This window comes from Rana temporaria, chromosome 2 (assembly GCF_905171775.1).
Source record: "Rana temporaria chromosome 2, aRanTem1.1, whole genome shotgun sequence".
Taxonomy (NCBI): domain Eukaryota; kingdom Metazoa; phylum Chordata; class Amphibia; order Anura; family Ranidae; genus Rana; species Rana temporaria.
This window is the reverse complement of record NC_053490.1, coordinates 386,842,188-386,861,416: the sequence shown is the minus strand read 5'-3', so window position 1 is coordinate 386,861,416 and position 19,229 is coordinate 386,842,188. Positions and strand designations below refer to the sequence as shown.

The 19,229-nt window shown below is 42.5% G+C and overlaps 1 protein-coding gene across 1 annotated transcript; it reads right to left on the bottom strand.

Moving 5' to 3' along the window:
• Nucleotides 1-854: 854 nt before the first annotated feature.
• On the bottom strand, nucleotides 855-19,071 carry RCC1 (regulator of chromosome condensation 1). The gene is made up of 10 exons (XM_040337943.1): nucleotides 18,948-19,071; nucleotides 13,276-13,378; nucleotides 11,139-11,329; nucleotides 10,839-11,018; nucleotides 9,046-9,142; nucleotides 7,411-7,533; nucleotides 5,964-6,116; nucleotides 2,783-2,902; nucleotides 2,519-2,671; nucleotides 855-1,962 (listed from the first exon to the last, which is right to left on the bottom strand). The coding sequence occupies exons 2-10, from the start codon at nucleotides 13,352-13,354 to the stop codon at nucleotides 1,793-1,795; spliced, it is 1,266 nt and encodes a 421-aa protein (XP_040193877.1). The 5' UTR covers nucleotides 13,355-13,378; nucleotides 18,948-19,071; the 3' UTR covers nucleotides 855-1,792.
• Nucleotides 19,072-19,229: the final 158 nt, after the last annotated feature.

Below are 19,229 nucleotides of genomic sequence, written 5' to 3'. Positions count from 1 at the left end.
TCTGTTAATTTTTAAAGGGTGTAAATAGGGTGAAACTCCCCTTTAAAAAGTGCACAGGAATACACACATGGCTGCTGGGGGGGGGGGGGCAGGACTCAGGGATTAGATTCCACAATTGACAGCCCTGTGAGTTGCACTGCACGCTGAAATTTCTGACTCTTTGCACATTGCAGCACACTAGGAGTTAACACAGTGGAATGTGCAAAGCAAAGAAATGTCAGCACAGCCAGAGCACATGTAAGAGTCAGACTGCTGATAAAATACCCGTGATAATAAATGCTGTTATAGCCACTGCTGTAATGTGCTTTTTAAAACATATGCAGAATCATACCTCATGTCTCCGTGTGTATATAACTGTATTCTATTCCCCTCATGCGACTCCATGCTCGGACCTGCCTCTCTCTCCTGATGTCCGTTCTCAGCCCCGCCCATCGTCTATAGCTAAAGTAACAGATCACAAGAGAGGCGGGCGGGGCTGACATCAGAAGAGACTTTGAGACGAGGGATGTGAGAGGACAGAGGAAGAGAGAGGCGGGCCGGACCATGGAGTCACATGATCGCATGTACAGTTACTACACACGGAGCTATGAGGTATGAATCTGCATACATTTTAAAAAAAAGCACACACAGCGATTGCCACTTAATGGATTACAACGCGCATTTATTAAAAAAAACATTTTAAAAGACCTGCTCGGAGCGATCTCCCGGGAGAGGCGGGGCAAGTCGGGATGACGTCACCCGACATCGATTATTGGGGTCACATGCATCGATGCCGAATCGGGGGGCCCCGAATCGCGATGCATCGATTATATTCAACACCCCTACTAGGCACCAAACAGAAGAAGCCAGAACAATTTATGAAAAAGATTTATTCCAAAGATAATTTTATTAAAAATTTTGTTCATCTCTGTCAAGCAAATGAATCATACTTTTAAAGAGTAATGGAAAATAATCTACAGTATTACACACCCATGCCTTTGACAATCACTGAGTATTAAAAAAATAAAGCTATTTAGCATGGTCAACAAAACCCAGAGACCTAGGAGCAGGGCAGACATTTTCCTCTCCCAACGTGATTTAATGAGTAGTAAGACAAAAGGATGAGCCATGGTAAACAGAATGTTAAAAATGCATGAAAAAAAAAAAAAAAAAAAACTAAAAATGGAGACAGGGCAAATAGATGACTGTATCAATGCCGGGATCACATAAGAATAAAGTCACACTTAATGGGTTAAGGGGAGCTGTATGGAAACTACAGTAACCCAAAGGAACCAATCTGACCGGCAGCTTTGGGATAAAGAACAGTGCATATCACTACCCCTTACAAAGCTGTACAAAGTATGCCCGTATGGCTATATCCACATGAACGTTTTGTCACACCCAACAAGTTTTCATAAAAACTTTCATAAAAAAAAAGTGGTTACAGTGCTTTACAATTTGCAGAAATATGGAAACAGATGCAGACATTTTTCCCATGCAAAAAAAGAGAATTAAAAGAATATATATTTTTTTTAATGATTTAAAAAAAAAAAAAAAAAAAAAATTGCATACATTCAAGGTGAATTCTCTCTGAAGTCTGAGGAACATATGAAAACTGGTGTTTCTGAAGTGTGAAAAAAAAACCTCCCACGTGGACAAGCCCAGACATAGTAGAAGCCGATGTCAGATAAGGCAGCCTCTCACAAAGAGGATTTTGCGAATTTAAGGTTAATTAAAAAGTCCATAGGTGGCCGGGTTGAAGAACAAGAGGCTTAGAGGTCTCCATTTAGCCAATTGCCAATCCCTGAGAGCGTCAGCTGCGATCCTTCACCAATAGGACAGTGTGTTGACCGCCACTGGACACAGATAACACGTCTCGGTTCTCAAGCTGCTTTCCTGTCATCTCATAAGGACTGCAAACATCATCCTCATCCCCTGTACCAAGTTGCTGGTTAGTTCCCATACCCCAGGAGAAAACACGGCCTGTAGAAAAACAAAAACATTAGGGAAAAAACAAAAATGTCAAAATGTGTCATGTGTGCATGAAACTGACAATTCATTCACATGAATACAGTTTATATAGCAAGAAATAACTTTTCCCTTTTTAGCAACTGCGTTAAATTTTCACCTAGTTGAATGATTAGATCATAACCAAGAGGGTTGCATAGGAGTCTCTTCACTGTACATTACAGTACACTGTTGAAATGCGTATACTGCTTTTATGCTCTGAAAATGTCCGTAACACACTGTTTAATTGTTGTTACTGTGATGGACAGTATGTTAGGTTTCAAGCCTCTTCTGCATGGAGGCCTTGGGACCAGGGGAAGGAAGAGTGGGTTGGTATCAAGACAGGTTCGCTACTTGCATTTAGCAATGTCGTGCTATGTGGGGGGGTTTGTGTTTTTCTCTGTAAAGAAATTGTAAAAATGTATTTTCTTGACTAAAATTGGTTCGATTTAAAATAAAACTTTGAAGGGGCAGAAATTCCAGAGGCAAAACACTTGCATCAGTTTAAAATCTCAGGGGGGGGCGAACTTACCATTGCGAGATACAGCATAACTGACAGAAGCTCCACATGCTACAGAAGCAATTTTAGGGAGACCAGGTATCAGTGTTGGTTCACTTTTCTCTTCAGAGTTCTCTCCAAGGCCAAGTCGTCCATACTCGGCACGCCCCAAACTGTATGCATTTCCTACAAAATTAAACCAGCAGCATTAAAGTACAGTGCTGAAGGTACTTAAAACATTTACAGGTTTTAGAAACTTAAAAAAAAAAAAAAAAACACACACACACAACACCTTACCTTCAGAGTCAAGACACACAGTATGATGCTGTCCACCAGAAAATCCTACCCAGGACTTTGTTGAGTTTTTAAAAGCGGTCAAGTTTTTGGGTGCAAAGCATGAGCTAGTAGTTTTGGTACCTGCAGCAAAAGAATTACACACATTAAAACATGTACAATGTATGTGCACATTGAGCTACTGTACAAACTTTAAAACTGATCAGGGCTGTGGAGTCGGTAGATAAATGTTCCGACTCCTCAGTTTTATGTACTTCCGACTCCTCTGTATTAATATGCAAATGTATTTTATACATTCCTTGAGGGAAAGAAACGCAACCTACCACAGGACTACTGGCTGGGAAGCCAACAGTCTACTGTATTGCACAGTTTAAGCAAAAGACAAACACAATGAAAACAAAGTTTTTTATTCTAAAAACATGATTTTCCTAGGAGAATCCCATAGTCATGTTTAAAGTTTAAGCTAACAATCGGAGTTTACAAGTTTTTATAGCCTTAGCTAAATGAAAGCAGTTTTTCCAATGGTTTACAGCTTCAGTCTTGAACTATTGGCCCTCCATTCCCTTCACTTATACAAGTGTCTCACTCTCTAGTCCTGCAAAAAACATATTTATTTAATCCCTTATCAGTGAGAGGCTAGGTTACACATGGACGCTGCGTTCCCTGTAAAAGCAGAACACAACACTATGGAAAGTATAAGTATTGCAGCTCCTAATTGTGCGTTGCGTGCCATATAGTGAAGCACATGAAAAGCATGCTTCTTCACGGTCACTTAGCGTGTTCGTTTTGCGGTTACGTGAGGCACTGCATGCATTGGTCTTTATTCTTACAGTAGAGAAGTCATTAATTATAACTTTTTGTGAATTGGGACATTTAAACTTGCTTTTTTTTTTTTTTTATTCCAATCTAAATTTAGTAGGAGTCGGTGCATTGTTTGCCGACTCCGACTCCAGGTACCCAAAATTTCCTCCGACTCCTCGACTCCGACTCCACAGCCCTGAAACTGATGCAACCCAAAACTACCCCCCAGCTGTTTTTGTTTTGCAATCTGTGTCCTTACTGGATAGAAAATGAGAAATAATGGAAACCTTTAGCTATTGCTCATCAGTGATTGAATGACTTGTATAGCGCTGCACATGCCAACTGAATCGCCTCTAGGTGCTTTTTCCAGCCAGTGTCTGCTTGGCTGGTGCAGTCATTTTAAAGCGATAAGCATGAGTAGTTGGTGAGTGCAAAGTGTTAGATATTGGTCACTTGGCACCTGGTGTGGAATATTTGGAAGAGTTTCCACTGTACAGCATTTAATGAAATTAAATGTGAACTTTCAGGCACCTTATTGGTGGAGAGGACTGTTAAATTTGCACCAATTGTTTTTTCTGCATTTGTATGCAATGCATTTATATTGATGAGATAAGGAGTAATCTTTCACAGCTCTACCTCATATTGCAAGCAGTGATCACAGAGCTCAGTGTGTTTGGTATCTGTACGTTGGTTTGAAAGAGTGGATGTATCGTGTATAGCCTGCAGCTACAGTTTTTCAGAGAAGTCGGTTATCTGGTGATAACAGCGTATGTGGTTTGGCAGCCACTCAGCCATTATCCCAGGCAGCAGGAGGGGGGGACGACCGCCCACTCCTTCCCATTGCGGTTTATGGGCCTCACATTCCACATTGAGACCCGACCCATGATCCAGCATGTCCACTTGCTAGGCTGTCCAGCCTTGTTCAGGTCTCCAGAGTAAAATTCCAAAAACAACGTCACTTACAGTTTACTTGGCTGCCAATGGCACCAAATAAAACTTTTTTAAAAGCACCCCTGTCCCCTCGCAAAGAAAACGTATACACAAGTCACGCCCGCAAATGTAAACAGTGTTCAAATCACACGCAAGGTATTGCTGCAATCGTGAGCAATAATTCTAGCACAAGACCTCCTCTAACTCTAGTTCGTACAATCAGCTAGTACTGATTGGCGCCATTTTACGAATGTGCGCAATTTTCAAAACGTAGCAGGTTTGGTATCCATTTACTCAGTGCAACACCCTGTATAAAAAAAAAAAAAAAAAAAAAAAACCCCACCACACACGTGTATTTTTCCCAAAAAAAGCAAATACTGTGCGACATAAAATATTGCAACGACCACCATTTTATTCTCCAAAAAAAAAAAAAAATTCACACACACACTGCTAGCCTGGTCCACAGTACTTTGCCCAAGCTCCTGAATAACGCACTTCAGTAAAAGCCTATTTGTATACGCACACAAGCTTTTGGGAGGAGTTTAGAAGCAGCCGAGTTTAAGAGGCAGTCAAAGCTCCTTCTCCTGAAGGCAGAAGAATCATGTTCAGGACAGGAGCATTGACATAAAAACGCCAAATGTGGCTAAATGCGCCCAAATGCTAGACACATTTGGCACTTCAGGAGTATTAATTTCCCCTGTCGGGGATCTAAGTCGGATCCCTGTTCAATGAAGTCAAGACTTCAAGTTGCAGGGCAAAGTCGGGTGCAAAGTAGTACGACTGTCGCGTCGTACCAGTGTGAACCCAGCCATATAGAGTCCACAAGCTATGGTGCCAATCACTGAAAATTGATCACACCTCAGGTACTGACGACCTATTTCTTGAGACCCTAACAAGCCAGGACAACACAAATGCCCCCAAATTATCCCTTTTTGGAAAAGTAGACATTCCAATGTATTTAGTAAGAGGCATGATGAGTTAAGTTATTTTTTCCCACAATTCTTTGCAAAAATCAAGATTTTCTCTAGCACAAGCCCCCGTTCACACCAGTGCAACTTGTCATGCAATTTGACAGTTGCAAATCACATTACAAGTCACACTCTATTGCAGGCAATTGTAACCGTTCATGTCACAACAATTGTGAAAAAAGGTTCCTGCACTATTTTCTGATCATATAGCAACTTGCAAAAGACTATAGTTATGAAGTCGCAATGAAATCAGCAGTGTAAACTGCACCGATGTGAAGCTTTTAAAAATCGCACTAAAGTAAAGCAATTTCAAAGCCGCATCAGTGTGAACCAGGGCTACATTTTTTAATTTACATTTTACATACATAGAAAGTTCACCATGATTTTACACCCAATCTCCCAAATTTAAAACAGATCAAACATGGATTAGAATTTAAAAATAAGGACGCATCAAAGAAAACCAGTTAAAGACACAATCCACTCACCCAGTTGATGGTAGTTAGAGAGGCCAAATCCATAAACATGACCTTCTTGTGACACAGCAAATGTGAAATAAGCGCCACAGAAAACATCTCGGAATGCAACACGTCCACAACCTTTCACCTTAAGGCGGATGCTCTGAGGAACAAGCAGCCTCTCTGCAGAGGAAAAAAAATAAAATAAATCTAAGCATATTAAATCTACCTGAAAAGGCATTCAATGTTCTGTAAAGAGCATTTTAAAAAGTAAAACTTAGGAGAAAATAATTAGATCACATGTAAAGTGGTTGTAAACTCTCAAATGATACAGAGATCAAACAAATCCTCCTACATAAGTCTTAATTGTGCATCTACCAGCCATAGTCCACTCCCTGTGAACCTCCCCCAAATTCTTGAATGGTCTTTGCTTCAAAAACCTCTCAAAACTGCAGTTATTTCTGTTGCTCGGGCACCTTTCTACCACACTTTCCAATAACATGCTTGGATGCAGCACTCTAAACAGCTTATTTTAGCAATGACCTTTTGTGACTTGTCAAGGACGGCCTTCTAGACAATTGTCAAGTCAGCAGTCTTCGCTGTGATTGTATAACCTACTGAACCAGACAAACCATTTAAAAAGCTCAGGTAACCTTTAGAGGTGGTTTCAGTTAGAACCCTTTTATATTGAGTTTTTCCAAGAGCTTTTGCCTTAAAAGAGTGCCTGAAAAGCTCACGAAAACGGCTTCCCATTAAAATCAACAACAGCTGCTTTCCCCCCCCCAAGGGGTGGTGCGCTGGCGGGGAGGCGAAAATACTCCTGCAAGCAGCATCTTTGGATCATGTATAGAGAGCCATTAAAAAAAAAAAAAAAAAGGCTCCATTGAACTGAATGGGAAGTGCCTGAAAAGTGCTTTAAAATGGTTCTTGCAACAGTTATGTTGAGTCACGTGACCGTCAAAAAAAGCACACCACTAACTCCTCAAAAGGAGTTTTATAGCGCCTCAGTGCAAAAGGGGTATTAATTAGCCAATTAGAGATGCGACACCATGAGCCTACAATATTAAACTTTCACAATATTCTAATATACATACATTTTGGGTTTTACCTAGCTGCAAGTCATAATCAAAATTGAAAGAAAGAAATGCTTGCAATTTATCACTGTGTGTAATGAATCTATGTAATATACGCACTTCACTTTTTGAATTACTGAAATAAAGTAACTGATTACTTCCAAAAAAAAAAAAAATAGAGATGCACCTGTATGTGCCTAGTTCAAATTTCATGACTGGGGTTTTACAAACACTTTAACCACTTCAGCCCCAGGAAGGTTTCATCCCCTTCTCAACCAGGCCATTTTTTGCTATACAGCACTGCGTTTATCTGACAATTGCACAACGCTGTACCCAAATAAAATTTAAATTTCTTTGGAACTAAATTCACAGCAACGATTTGAAGTTTGCACGAATTTCCAAACCTAGGCCCTTGCGTCCTCCACGGTTAGTAAATAGCTCTGGTACTCGACCCAGCTGTCCCTGTTCGCCACATCCTGATGTATACAGATCACCATCGGTGGTAAGCATCACAAGGTGGTCATTTCCTAAGAGAAAAAAAAATATACGCTTGTCACATTAAAAACCTGAGAAAAAAATAAATAAAAGCTATTCCTTAGGTCCCTTTCACACTGAGGAAGTTTTCAGGTGGTTTAGCGCTAAAAATACCGCCTAAAAAACTCCTGCCCCAGCATTCTCAATGGGACACCATTGGCCGCTAGCCAATGATATAGCGCCATATTTTTAGCGGCGCTATACCGCCACCGAACGTCCTGCCCCAGTGTGAAAGGGGCCTTAGCCATGTTTACATAAAGCGGAGTTCTGGCAAAATGTATTTGTTTATTTTTTTAAATCAGCAGCTACAAATACTGCAGCTGCCGACTTAAATATGGACACTTAGGGCCCTTTCACACGTACCGACAGTACGTCCGTATTTCATCCATCCGTTTTTGGATGAAATACAGACATGTATCCCTATGGGATAGTGTGTGTCAGTGGATTAACATCCGCTGACACCTGATCTCATCAGTCCCCCGCTATGGTCCAATTCTGCAGACGGAGGAAAATCCTAATTTTTTTCATCCATCTGCAGAGCAGATAGGGTGAAGACAGGTGGTCGGTGTTAATCCGATCCCCCCCATAGGGGAGAGCGGAGATCCGACAGGGCGCAGGGACCACCCCATCATCTGCCAGCTCAGCGGGGATAAACGGAGCGATCCCCGCTGAGCAAGCGGATAAGAAAGGTACGGGATCCGTAAATGGGAAAGGACCCTTATGTGGCGCAGATTGCAGCCGAGCCTGCGGCAATCTATGTCCAGAAGTGGGAGCAAATACCGGTATTAGACAGGCATCTGCCCCCCCCCCCCCCAAAAGGTGCCAAATGTGACACCAGATGGAGGAGGAACACAATAAGTGGACGTTCCATTTTTGGGTGGAACTCCGCTTTAAATCAATGTATCGTACACATTGACAGTATATTGCACTACTACTATTAACCAACACAGTAAATCCATCTTAAAACGGAACTTCACCTTTAAGGCTGCATTCACACCTAAGCATTTTGTCGCCTGAAGCGCGACGCCCCAAAACGCTAGAGGGGAAAAAAATACATTATTCTCTATGGAGATGGTTCACATCTCCACTACAAAACGCCTGACGCCGAACGCCTGAAGCCCAAACAAGTTCTGGACCCTTTTTTGGTCGCTTGAATTTGGGCGTTTTACATTGGTGACCCTAGACCTGTAAAAAAAAAAAAAAAAAAAAAAAAAAAAAAAAAAAAAAAAAGCGCCGTAAAAAACGCTGCGTTTTGTCGCGGCAAATAACGCTGCAAAAAGCTACGCTCAGGTGTGAATGCAGCCTAAAAGTTCCTAGTTTTAGCAGGTACCTGCTCCCACCACCTAGGTGATCGAAGCAGAAGCCCCCCCCCCCCCCCCCAACCTTCTGGGACATGTCATCACAGGTCCCAGAAGGCAGGACTATTCCCAGTTCAGTTGCACCCAAATGCTTACACACACACACAAGCCAAGCTGCATGTCTGAATGAGTCCTTAGTCCACTCACCTGATGCTATTTTCACTACAGGAGCATCTACTTGGACCTGCACTGGAACCATACTCTTCTTCATAGGCTCCAGTAATCCAATAACACCATTGTTGTCCTATTAGCAAATAGGAAAATAAAACACTAAGCAACCATATGCATGCCAGGAGTACATTTTATACAATTATATAGATTTAACCACCAAATTTATATAATTTTCCACCTTAGATTACCATCACCACCAATTGGTAACATTTATAAAAATAAACATTGGATCAATGGACTAGAAAGAAGAAGAAAAAAAAAAAAACACCACACACGAAAAGGACAAACACCACCACCTTGGATTTTCCCAAGACAGTGTGTGGGTTCCGTCACAAGCATCAGGAGCTGAAGTGATTATGCTTCCACGTGCACAGAACTGTCCCATCAAGAGTAATTAATAGGAGCCAAGATGGGGAGAATATATATATATGCAATACTGCCCCTAATCAGCTTGCATAGACATGTACATTGTTGCCCAAATACCACTTTAAAATAGGACATAAACCCTCTGCAAAAAAAAAAAAAACCCACAACCACACCCTGCAAGACAAAGGCATAAGCTAGCATGCATAGCATGCTAGCTCATTATCAATTACTTACCCGAGATCGAAGCCCCTGCAGCGGTCCTCGTTCCCCTCCCCCTGACTTCTTGGTATTGTGGCTCCGGTGTTGTGATTTGCCAGAGTCGATGACGTTTCCGGAGCCACCAGTCATGGCACATGCCCCTTTAGAATCGGCACAATGCCGTTTCTAAAGTGCGCCTGCACCGCTTTCTACTGCGCAAGTCTGTAGTGTAAATATCTCCTAAACTGCGTAGTTCTTTGCACCTACAGGTTTACAACCACTTCAATCCCTATGAATAAACAGTAGCAGATGCTAGGATGGCAGTGAGATCCCACACATGCATGTACTTGGAGGTCACTACCCTGAACGCTGTGCCATATGTGCTGACATCATAGACAATACAACGTTTACGCAGTCACAAAAGACTCTAGAAATGAAGCCACGAGCACTGCACAAGCATGATTATTGCTTTCACTAGTACCAGGGCTGGGTCAAAATCCAGACATTACAGAAGCAGTGATGGATCACAACTGTAGTGAGGCCATGCCAATCAGTCAGGTTATTAACTGCAGTGGCAACTCCAGTAAACATTAACTTAAAAGACTGCCACAGTAATTCTTTTAGGCGAGTTAGGCAAAGAATGCATCAAGAAGGTAAATAAAGTATGTACAAGCAGTTTCATGAGAACCCACAATTCATTGAGGGCAGAGGTACACAACTATAAAGCTATCCCAAATAAAAAACTAAGGTGTCAGAGTTGGGTTTTATTGACAGGAAGGACCTCTGCTCGGTTCAGAAGTGTTTACAGTCGTACTATAAAGATGCGCATCAATAGCGGCTGTTATGACAAAAAAGGTCAACACCACACTACCTACACTCTGCTATAAGCCAGGCAGAAAGAGGAGTGCAAGCCTACCTACCCCTCAACTCCTGGGTGAGCACGACGCCTCTCGTCAACAAGGCACCGACCCACTACCCCCCCCAAATGCATCAACACACTTGTACTGGACACCAGTGCACCAAAATGGTCTCATGCATTTGACATGTACTGGCTGCTACTGCATCGGACACACTCGGTTGTACTCGCATTCACAGGCTCAGACACGCACTCTTTACTACTGTCCCCACTTTTGTATTCACTTATATTTCTTAAGGTCTACCACGACATGAGCAAGCAAAAGGGCCAATAAATGCTGGTTGCATACCCTGAATGATCCAAAGATGAACACCTTTCCATCTTCCGTCAAGGCAGCAGTATGACTATCCCCTGCAGACACCTGTACGACTTTTTCTGCCAGCTGGACTTTTCCAGGTTCTGTTTCTGAGCCCTCCTCTGACGTGTCCCGACCTAGCGCTCCTTCATCATTACAGCCAAAGGTATAAATCTGTGAAGTCACAGAAGAGAGAGTACATCAGCTATAAATCATGTGGATACATGTAAATTAGGACGGGTTGAACAGCAAATTTGCTAGGTTGTTGTTGGGTCAACAATATCGGAAACTCACACTGCCAGATACTGAAAGACAAACGGTGTGCATTCCTCCAGCCTCGGCCTGTACTATTGGTTCTTCAAGCGGTACAAGTGCTGGCCTCTTTCGTTCCATTACATCTTCTCCAAGGCCCAACTGACCCACATCACCTTGTCCAAGGGCGAGCACCAAACCACCAACAGTGTTGTAGGAGCCATGAATGACCACTGAAAAGCAAAATACATGCAAGGACTGCATTAAGAGTGGTGGTAGTTCACAAAATCAAAGAGCATAGAACATAAGGCTAGTTATTGCAGGTTTCCAACAACATTCTTAAAAAAAAAAAAACCCACACACAAAACACGTTATTCTAGAGCTGCACGATTAATCGTCAAGAATCATTATCGCAATCTTTTTCCCTTGCGATCTTGACACAGGGTTTCACGATCTTTGACATGAAAAGAATTTCCTCTCTGCTCTCAGCCAAAAATCAAAGTCTGGGCAATCTGCCATGTTTTGAAAACATTCTTTATCATTGGAAAGTTAAGTCTAAACATTGTATCACATTGACTTCTGTATGTAAATTAGGAACGTTTAACCACTTAAACACCAAAACGTTTTTCTGACAGCTCTTTTCAAGTTAAAATCATTATTTTTTTTGCTAGAAAATTACTTGGAACCCCCAAACATCATAATTTTTTAGTAGAGACCCTAGAGAATAAAATGGCGGTTGTTGCAATATTTTATGTTGCACTGTATTTGCGCAGCAGTCTTTTTAAATGCAATTTTTTGGGAAAAAATTACTTTAATGAATTAAAAAAAAAAAAAAAAAACTAGCCAGTAAAGTTAGCCCATTTTTTTTTGTATAAATGTAAAAGATTTTACGCCGTGAGAATCGTGATCTTTAAGCAAAAAAAAAAAATTGTGATTCTCATTTTGGCCAGAATCTTGCAGCTCTACGTTATTCACGCCTGCCCCCCCATTCTCCTCCCCGCATTAGATAATCCCCATGGAGAAGTTCTCACCCGAGGGGGGTTACCTTGCAGACACACTCCCAAGTCATTTATTCGGCGTCCATAGATGCCGAGTGTATGACTCGGGCCCGGGTCATTGGACTTGATTGCCAATGGCTGCTCTGCTATCAATCTATCCATCAAAGCAGGGACTCTGGTTATTACTGCCAGGTGTTTTTTCACCCAAGGTGAAAAAACACGAGGCTTTACAACCCCTTTAACCACTTCAGTCCCGGACCATATTGCTGGTCAATGACAAGGCCACTTTTTGCTATTCGGCACTGCGTCGCTTCAACTGACAATTGCGCGGTCCTGCGACGTGGCTCATAAACAAAATTAGCGTCCTTTTTTCCCCACAAATAGAGCTTTCTTTTGGTGGTATTTGATCACCTCTGCGGTTTTTAATTTTTGCGTTATAAACAAAAATAGAGAGTGACAATTTTCAATAATAAAAAAAAAAAAGAATATTTTTTACTGTAATAAATATCCCCAAAAATATATATATAAAAAAAAAATATATATATATATATAAAAAAAAAAAAAAAAAAAATTTTCTCCTCAGTTTAGGCCGATACGTATTCTACATATTTAAAAAAAAAAAAAACGCAATAAGCGTTTAAATGGTTTGCGCAAAAGTTAGAGCCTCTACAATATATATATATTTTTTTACTAGTAATGGCGGCAATCATCGATTTTTTATCGGTACTGCGACCTTATGGCGCACACTTCGGACACATTTTTGGGACCATTGGCATTTTTATAGCGATCAGTGCTCTAAAAATGCATTGATTACTATACAAATGCCACTAGCAGGGAAGGGGTTAACACTAGGGGGCGAGGAAGGGGTTAATGATGTTCCCTGTGAGTGTTCTAACTGAAACGGGGGTGGGACTAACTTGGGGAAATGACTGATTGCTGTTCATACAATGTATAAACAGCGAACAGTCATTTTTCCCCCTGACAGGACCGGGAGCTGTGCGTTTGCGCACGCGCACCTATTGGCTGAATTGCGAGAGGACGTATAGCTACGTGATCTCGCGCAGCCAAGCCAACCTGCCGCCATATAACTGCGGCGGCTGGTCGGCAAGCAGTGAATCTGTTTTTTTTTTTGTAAAAGAACTTGCATACAAATATATTTAGTGCACGGTTTTTATACTTACATTTAGATTTTTTAACCTCAAGAGTACCATTGCTTTCTTCAGCAGGAACGCTCCTCTTCAAAGGTTTCTTTCCACGCATTGCAGTCTGTTGCAGACAATATTTCTGAAGAAAAAAAAAAAAAAAAGTTACCATGCCTCGAATGCCTATAAAAACTTCTGTCACTATAAAAAAATTATTTGCTTATTCACAGTATTCGGTCAGTTGCAGGCTACTTCTATATAGCCTGCATGTTTGTTATATAAGCCTTGATTGTTAAAAAACAAGACATGTCAACCACAAGTAATACAGTGAGGTGAACTGAGTGGAAATAAAGCTCCAAGAGGCCACAATACGTATACAGAGAACAGAAAGTTCTATAGAAAGATCAGATCACATTAGGTAACTAAAAACTTTAACAATGATCTTTTCTGAGGTATTCAGCTGCAAGAGTTAGGGCAACTGTAGAGTATCAGAAAGTTGTATATCGCTCCAGGTACAAATACCAAGACCTTACCTCCCCTGCACAGCCTGAGTGCAATAGAGAAACTCTGGACATCCGCACTCCAGTGAAAAATGTCTATTGAATAAAATCAGTCCATACAGCAATCAAGGACAGTTGATGAATCAGCTTATGCATTTCACACCCCTTACTGTTGCCTAGTCATAGTTATGACCAAGCACCACCAGTAAGGGGTATGAAACGTATCAGCTATTGATCAACTGTCCTTGATTGTTAAATAAAATCAGTCCATACAGCAAAAGCCTTTTTCACTGGAGTGCGGCTGTCTGGATTTCCTCTATTGCATGTGTACAGTGTATCAGTTGGAGAAAAAAACAACAATTTAAGCAGGCACAGCTACAGCGATCGCATATGTAAGCAAAGTGTGCGTGCTGCAGATGAGGTTCAGTTTCCTTTTACTGCGCTCAGCTGTGAGGGAAAGCAGTGTTTTTCTACAGTGTGTGGCACCGATTCCTGATCACTGCCACACCGGTGCTTGAGTGTTACTTCTGCCTGTCTTCTGTACTAACCCTGGCACGTTTATTGACCATGTTCCTGCCTGCCACCTGAACTGTCCCATCTACATGTTGTACTGGCTACATTCATGCAAAACACTAGTCTCAGCCATCTCCTGACATCTGCACTCCTGAAACCACAGCCTCCTGTACTTCCTGGCCAGTGAACATGGCATGACTAGGGACAGCCACATACCTGTAGGCCAGGGATATGCAATAAGTCCCATGAGGCATAGCAAGACTGACACCCACAGGCAGAGTCATGATGGGATTTGTAGTTTTGCGACAACTGGAGGTCCGCTAATTGCATATCTCTGCAGAAGGCCAAGCTTGCTTGGCTTATAGGTTCGAAGACCGCTATAAATGAGAATACATTTATAGACTTTGGTTTCTTTTTTTTTTTAAATAGTAGAGCTGCACGATTCTGGCTAAAATGAGAATCACAATTTTTTGCTTAGAATAAAGATCACAATTCTCTTACGATTCTCGGGGTGTAACATTTTTCACATTATACAAAAAAAAAAATTGGGCTAACTTTGCTGTTTCGTTTTTTTTTTTAATTGATTAAAATGTATTTTTTCGAAACAAATTGAGTTTTAAAAACTGCTGCGCAAATACGGTGGGACATAAAATATTGCAACAATCACAATTTTATTCTCTAGGGTCTCTGCTAAAAAAATATATACACACACACACATCATGTTTGGTTGTTTACAAGTAATTTTCTGCAAGAAAATTACACACACATACAAGTAATTTTCTGCAAGAAAATGACACACACAGCTCCCGGTTCTCGCTCTGTAACGAGTGATCACCTCTGCGGTTTTTAATTTTTTTTTCGCTATAAACAAAAATAGAGCGAAAAAAAACCCCAAAAAAACGCAATAAGCGGTTATTGATTGGTTTGCGCGAAAGTTATAGCGTTTACAAAATAGGGGATAGTGTCATGGCATTGTCATTAACTAATTTTTACTAGTAATGGCGGCGATCAGTGATTTTTATCATGACTGCAACATTATGGCGGACACATCGGACACTTTTGACACATTTTTGGGACCATTGTCATTTTTACAGCAAACAGGGCTAACAAAAATGCACAAATTATTGTGAAAATTACACTTGCAGTGAAGGGGTTAACCTGTAGGGGGCACTAAAGGAGTTGCGTGTTCCCTAATGTGTGTTACTTACTGTAGGGGGGCGTGTGACGTCACTGATCGTCGTTCCCTATGACAGGGAACAGATGATCAGTGACAGGCTCACTAGGAAGCACGGGGAGAGGTTTGTTTACACATTCCTCTCCCTGTTCTTCAGCTCTGTGACCCGATCGCGAGACACCGGCAGCGATCGGGTCCCGCAGGGGGCGCGGTCACAGAGCTCAGAAACGGGTTGCGAGCGCCGCCACGCTCGCGACCCACGGCTGGGCTTCTTAAAGAGGACGTACCTGTACGTCCATGTGCCCAGCCGTGCCATTCTGCGGACGTATTTAGCCGCGCGGTGGTCCTTAAGCGGTTAAACTTCCGTCATCTACACAATGAGTTCTCTGCTTTGATAAAAGAAATAAGAGATACTTTGTTTCTACTTATTCCTGTTGTATTAAAACTTGGCAGGCTGCCTGGATTTTGTTTATCCAGCTGTGAGAACTCTCTGCACTTGTTAGACCCCTTTCACACTGAAGCGGTTTGCAGGCGCTATCGAGCTAAAAATAGTGTCTGCAAACTGACCTGAAACAGCGGCTTTCACACTGGAGCGGTGCGCTGGCAGGACAAAAAAAATAAATAAAAAAAAAAAAAGTCATGCTAGCCGCATCTTTGGAGCGGTGTGTATACCACTCCTGCCCATTGAAATCAATGGGACACCACGGCTATACCTCCAGCAATGCGCTTCTGCAGAGGTGCATTGCGGGTGGTTTTAAACCTTTCTCGGCCGCTAGCGGGGGTAAAAATTCCCGCTTGCGGCCACCACACCTCCCGCTCCAGTGTGAAAGGGGCCTAAGGTGAGTATTTCATGATGAGCTAGTATGCCATGCATACTAGCTCATTATGCTTTTGTGTGGCAGTTTTTGTGTGTGTTTACAACTACTTTAAAGGGTCAGTGCACACCACATACAGTCCAGTGTGTTTTTTTCCCCTGCCTCAAAAGATGCATTGGATAGTAGGTTATATGGTTTTTAATGGCATGGTTCACATTAGTGAGAAAAAAAAATAACACTGAACTGTATGTAGCTGGCAGCAGTTTTCTTTGTTGGCCCTGCTTTAAATTTAGGGGTTAGTCAGAGGATGAGTAACCTCTGACCTATTTTGTTTTCAAATTAAGACCTCTGTTCCAACAGCCAAGGTTAAGACCTCTGTTCCAACCGTGGATGTACTGCAGGTATCCACTATTGTTGTCTGGGGTGTCAGTTCCACCCCAGGCCAAGGGTGGCAGCAGTCAGGTCCAGGTGTGTTGGGTATTCTTTCTCAGCGGCCAATCAGTGAGGGTTGATCGCCTCGCTGTGCATGCTGGGGAGGGGAATTTAAGGGACAGACGTCACGGGTTGTGGGTCGTCGTTGTCCGCCCTGGGCAGTCATCCCACCACCCCTGTGTGTAGCCCTCCTGGCCTGGGGTTCGTGTTCAGAGTTTCCTGGCTCTGGGACCACGTTGGTCTGGAGTCGTACCCTGCTGAGCAGGCCCAGTATTCAGACTGGGTCTGCATTGCTAAAGAAGAGGTCCTTACGCTATCCATCCTAGAGGGAGGAAGCCATCAAATGAAGTACCTGTCTGGAGAGCACCCAGCACGAGGCTGGTACACTCAGGTGAGGCCTGAACTTCATTGGAGGACCCATCACTACTGAAAGGCTGAGCAGTGGTCGCCCGTCAGTTACCGGATCATATAAGTTATTACTTTTGAAAAGAGACCTGGGTGCTTAATCCTAAACTGAAAGGATTCTGGACCGATTACATCTCCACCTTTTGGGTAGGTCAGTGGCAGAGACTGTACCAAGGTTCCGTGTGATGCCCTGGCTGCTAGGACTAGTGAAAGAGGCCTATCCAGGGGCACACTACCCACTCTGGCTAGAGTGGAGACGAGAGTTTGTTTGGGAGCAGGAGTGCTTCCAATCAAGTTCTACGCCTGAACCTACTACCTATACCCTACCTCACCTCTTCAACCTATTGTTTGTTCTTTTACCACATTCGGTAAATAAAGCAGAGAGAAAAAAAAAAAAATGAACGAAACACGTTGACATTGACTTTGTTTCAGCTCTCATCTAGTACCCTAGACGGCGGAGAAAGAGGTAATGTGCCACCCAAACTAAACCATCAGCTCCTTCGGGGGGGTAGTGCTACACGTACAACGCATCAAGAACACATTTTTCTAAGGTTAAGAAAAAAAAGGGGGGGGGGGATGAAAAATGCACTGAAACAAATCAAAAACATGCAGAAAAGCATGTGGAACACATTTCTATGGTGTGAACTGGCCCTTAAAGCGGAGCGCCACCTTATTTTCGACATTTGTTCAATCATACGGCTTAAAATGGATGTTTATAAGTTTTCAATATGTACAGTACCTTAAATTTGATCTTGTTTCCTGTCTGCACAAGCTGCGGGTATAGCGTCACTTCCCATACCCGCAGTGTGCCCTGGGAGCTTCTGTGATAGCTTCCGGTAGGCATGTGCAAAAGGGAAAATTTTGTTTCGTTTTAATTCGTTATTTAATTAATTTCGTTAAGTTAGGTTTGTTACATGCGTTAAATTCGTTTTCGGAACTCGTTCGTTTTCGACCGAATTTCGAAAAATCCGGTCGAATTCGAAAATTCTCTCTTCGAATATAATTTCGAAAAAAAAAAAAAAAAAATTCAAATTCCGATCGAATTTCGTCCGCGGGTTTTCGATTCGGAATCGAAAACGTTCGTTCGGATTCGGTAAATTCATTAATATTGCAATTCGGGAATTCGTATGCATGATTCGGAACGAAACAAAATGCACATGCCTAGCTTCCGGTATTCATTGAAGAGCATTACTATTAAACATCGCGTTATTACGGAACCCGGGAGTGACGCGCAATGTAAACAAAGAAAGGAGTGAGGGCGTTCCATAATACTCCATTACGGCTCCTCGTCGTTACGAGTGCGCATGCGCGGGATCGAGTGGTGAATGCTGGGACATCAGCGTTCACCGCAATACGGAAGTGGCTGCTTGTGGGCTTCTAATGCCCACAAGCAAAATAGAAACAGTGCAATATAAGTTGAATCGGGCTGCAGAGGAGTTTGGACACTAGGTTAGTGAGTACATTACCTGTAATGTATTAAGCATTTAACTACCAGAAGAAAAGACAAAAACGTGATGGACGTGGGAGATCCGTTTAAGGCTGAAAAGCAATGGAAAACACCTGTATACGAAGCATTAGTAAGCCCAGCATGCATGAGGCCTAAAGCACCAACAATTCTCTGATGTTAGTACACCTCATTCAGCTCAATAAAACACACAATTCTAAGAGAAGGCACAATCTGGCTTCAATATGGGGTATAACCAGGCGGTGCATGAGAAGTCCCAGGGGAGGGAGGGAAATGACACCATAGAGGTAATAGGACATGAGGGAAGCCCCTGCCTGTATCCTCACACCAGAGGCCTCCCTCTTTGAAACTTCTCGGCCTCCTAGCTGTACACACACTCTGACCGCCCTCAGTGACCAGACACTAACCTCCAAACGCGTACTCCTCACCAGCTTCCTTCACCTTTCCTCCGCGCGCGACACCTTTAAGCAGCTGTTCAACACGTGCGGCGCCCTGGTGACGTAGAACTACTGCGACAACCTCCGCTCTGACAAGTCCGGTGTGCACGTGACGGGCGCGCCTTGTACGTAGTGTAAAAAAGATGAGGCGGAACGCTGTTTGTTGTGTGTTAGGGACGGTCACACAAAGAGCGTCGCACAGACAATGTACTTATATTACAGTGATATGGTGTAATACGTATGTAGCGTCTG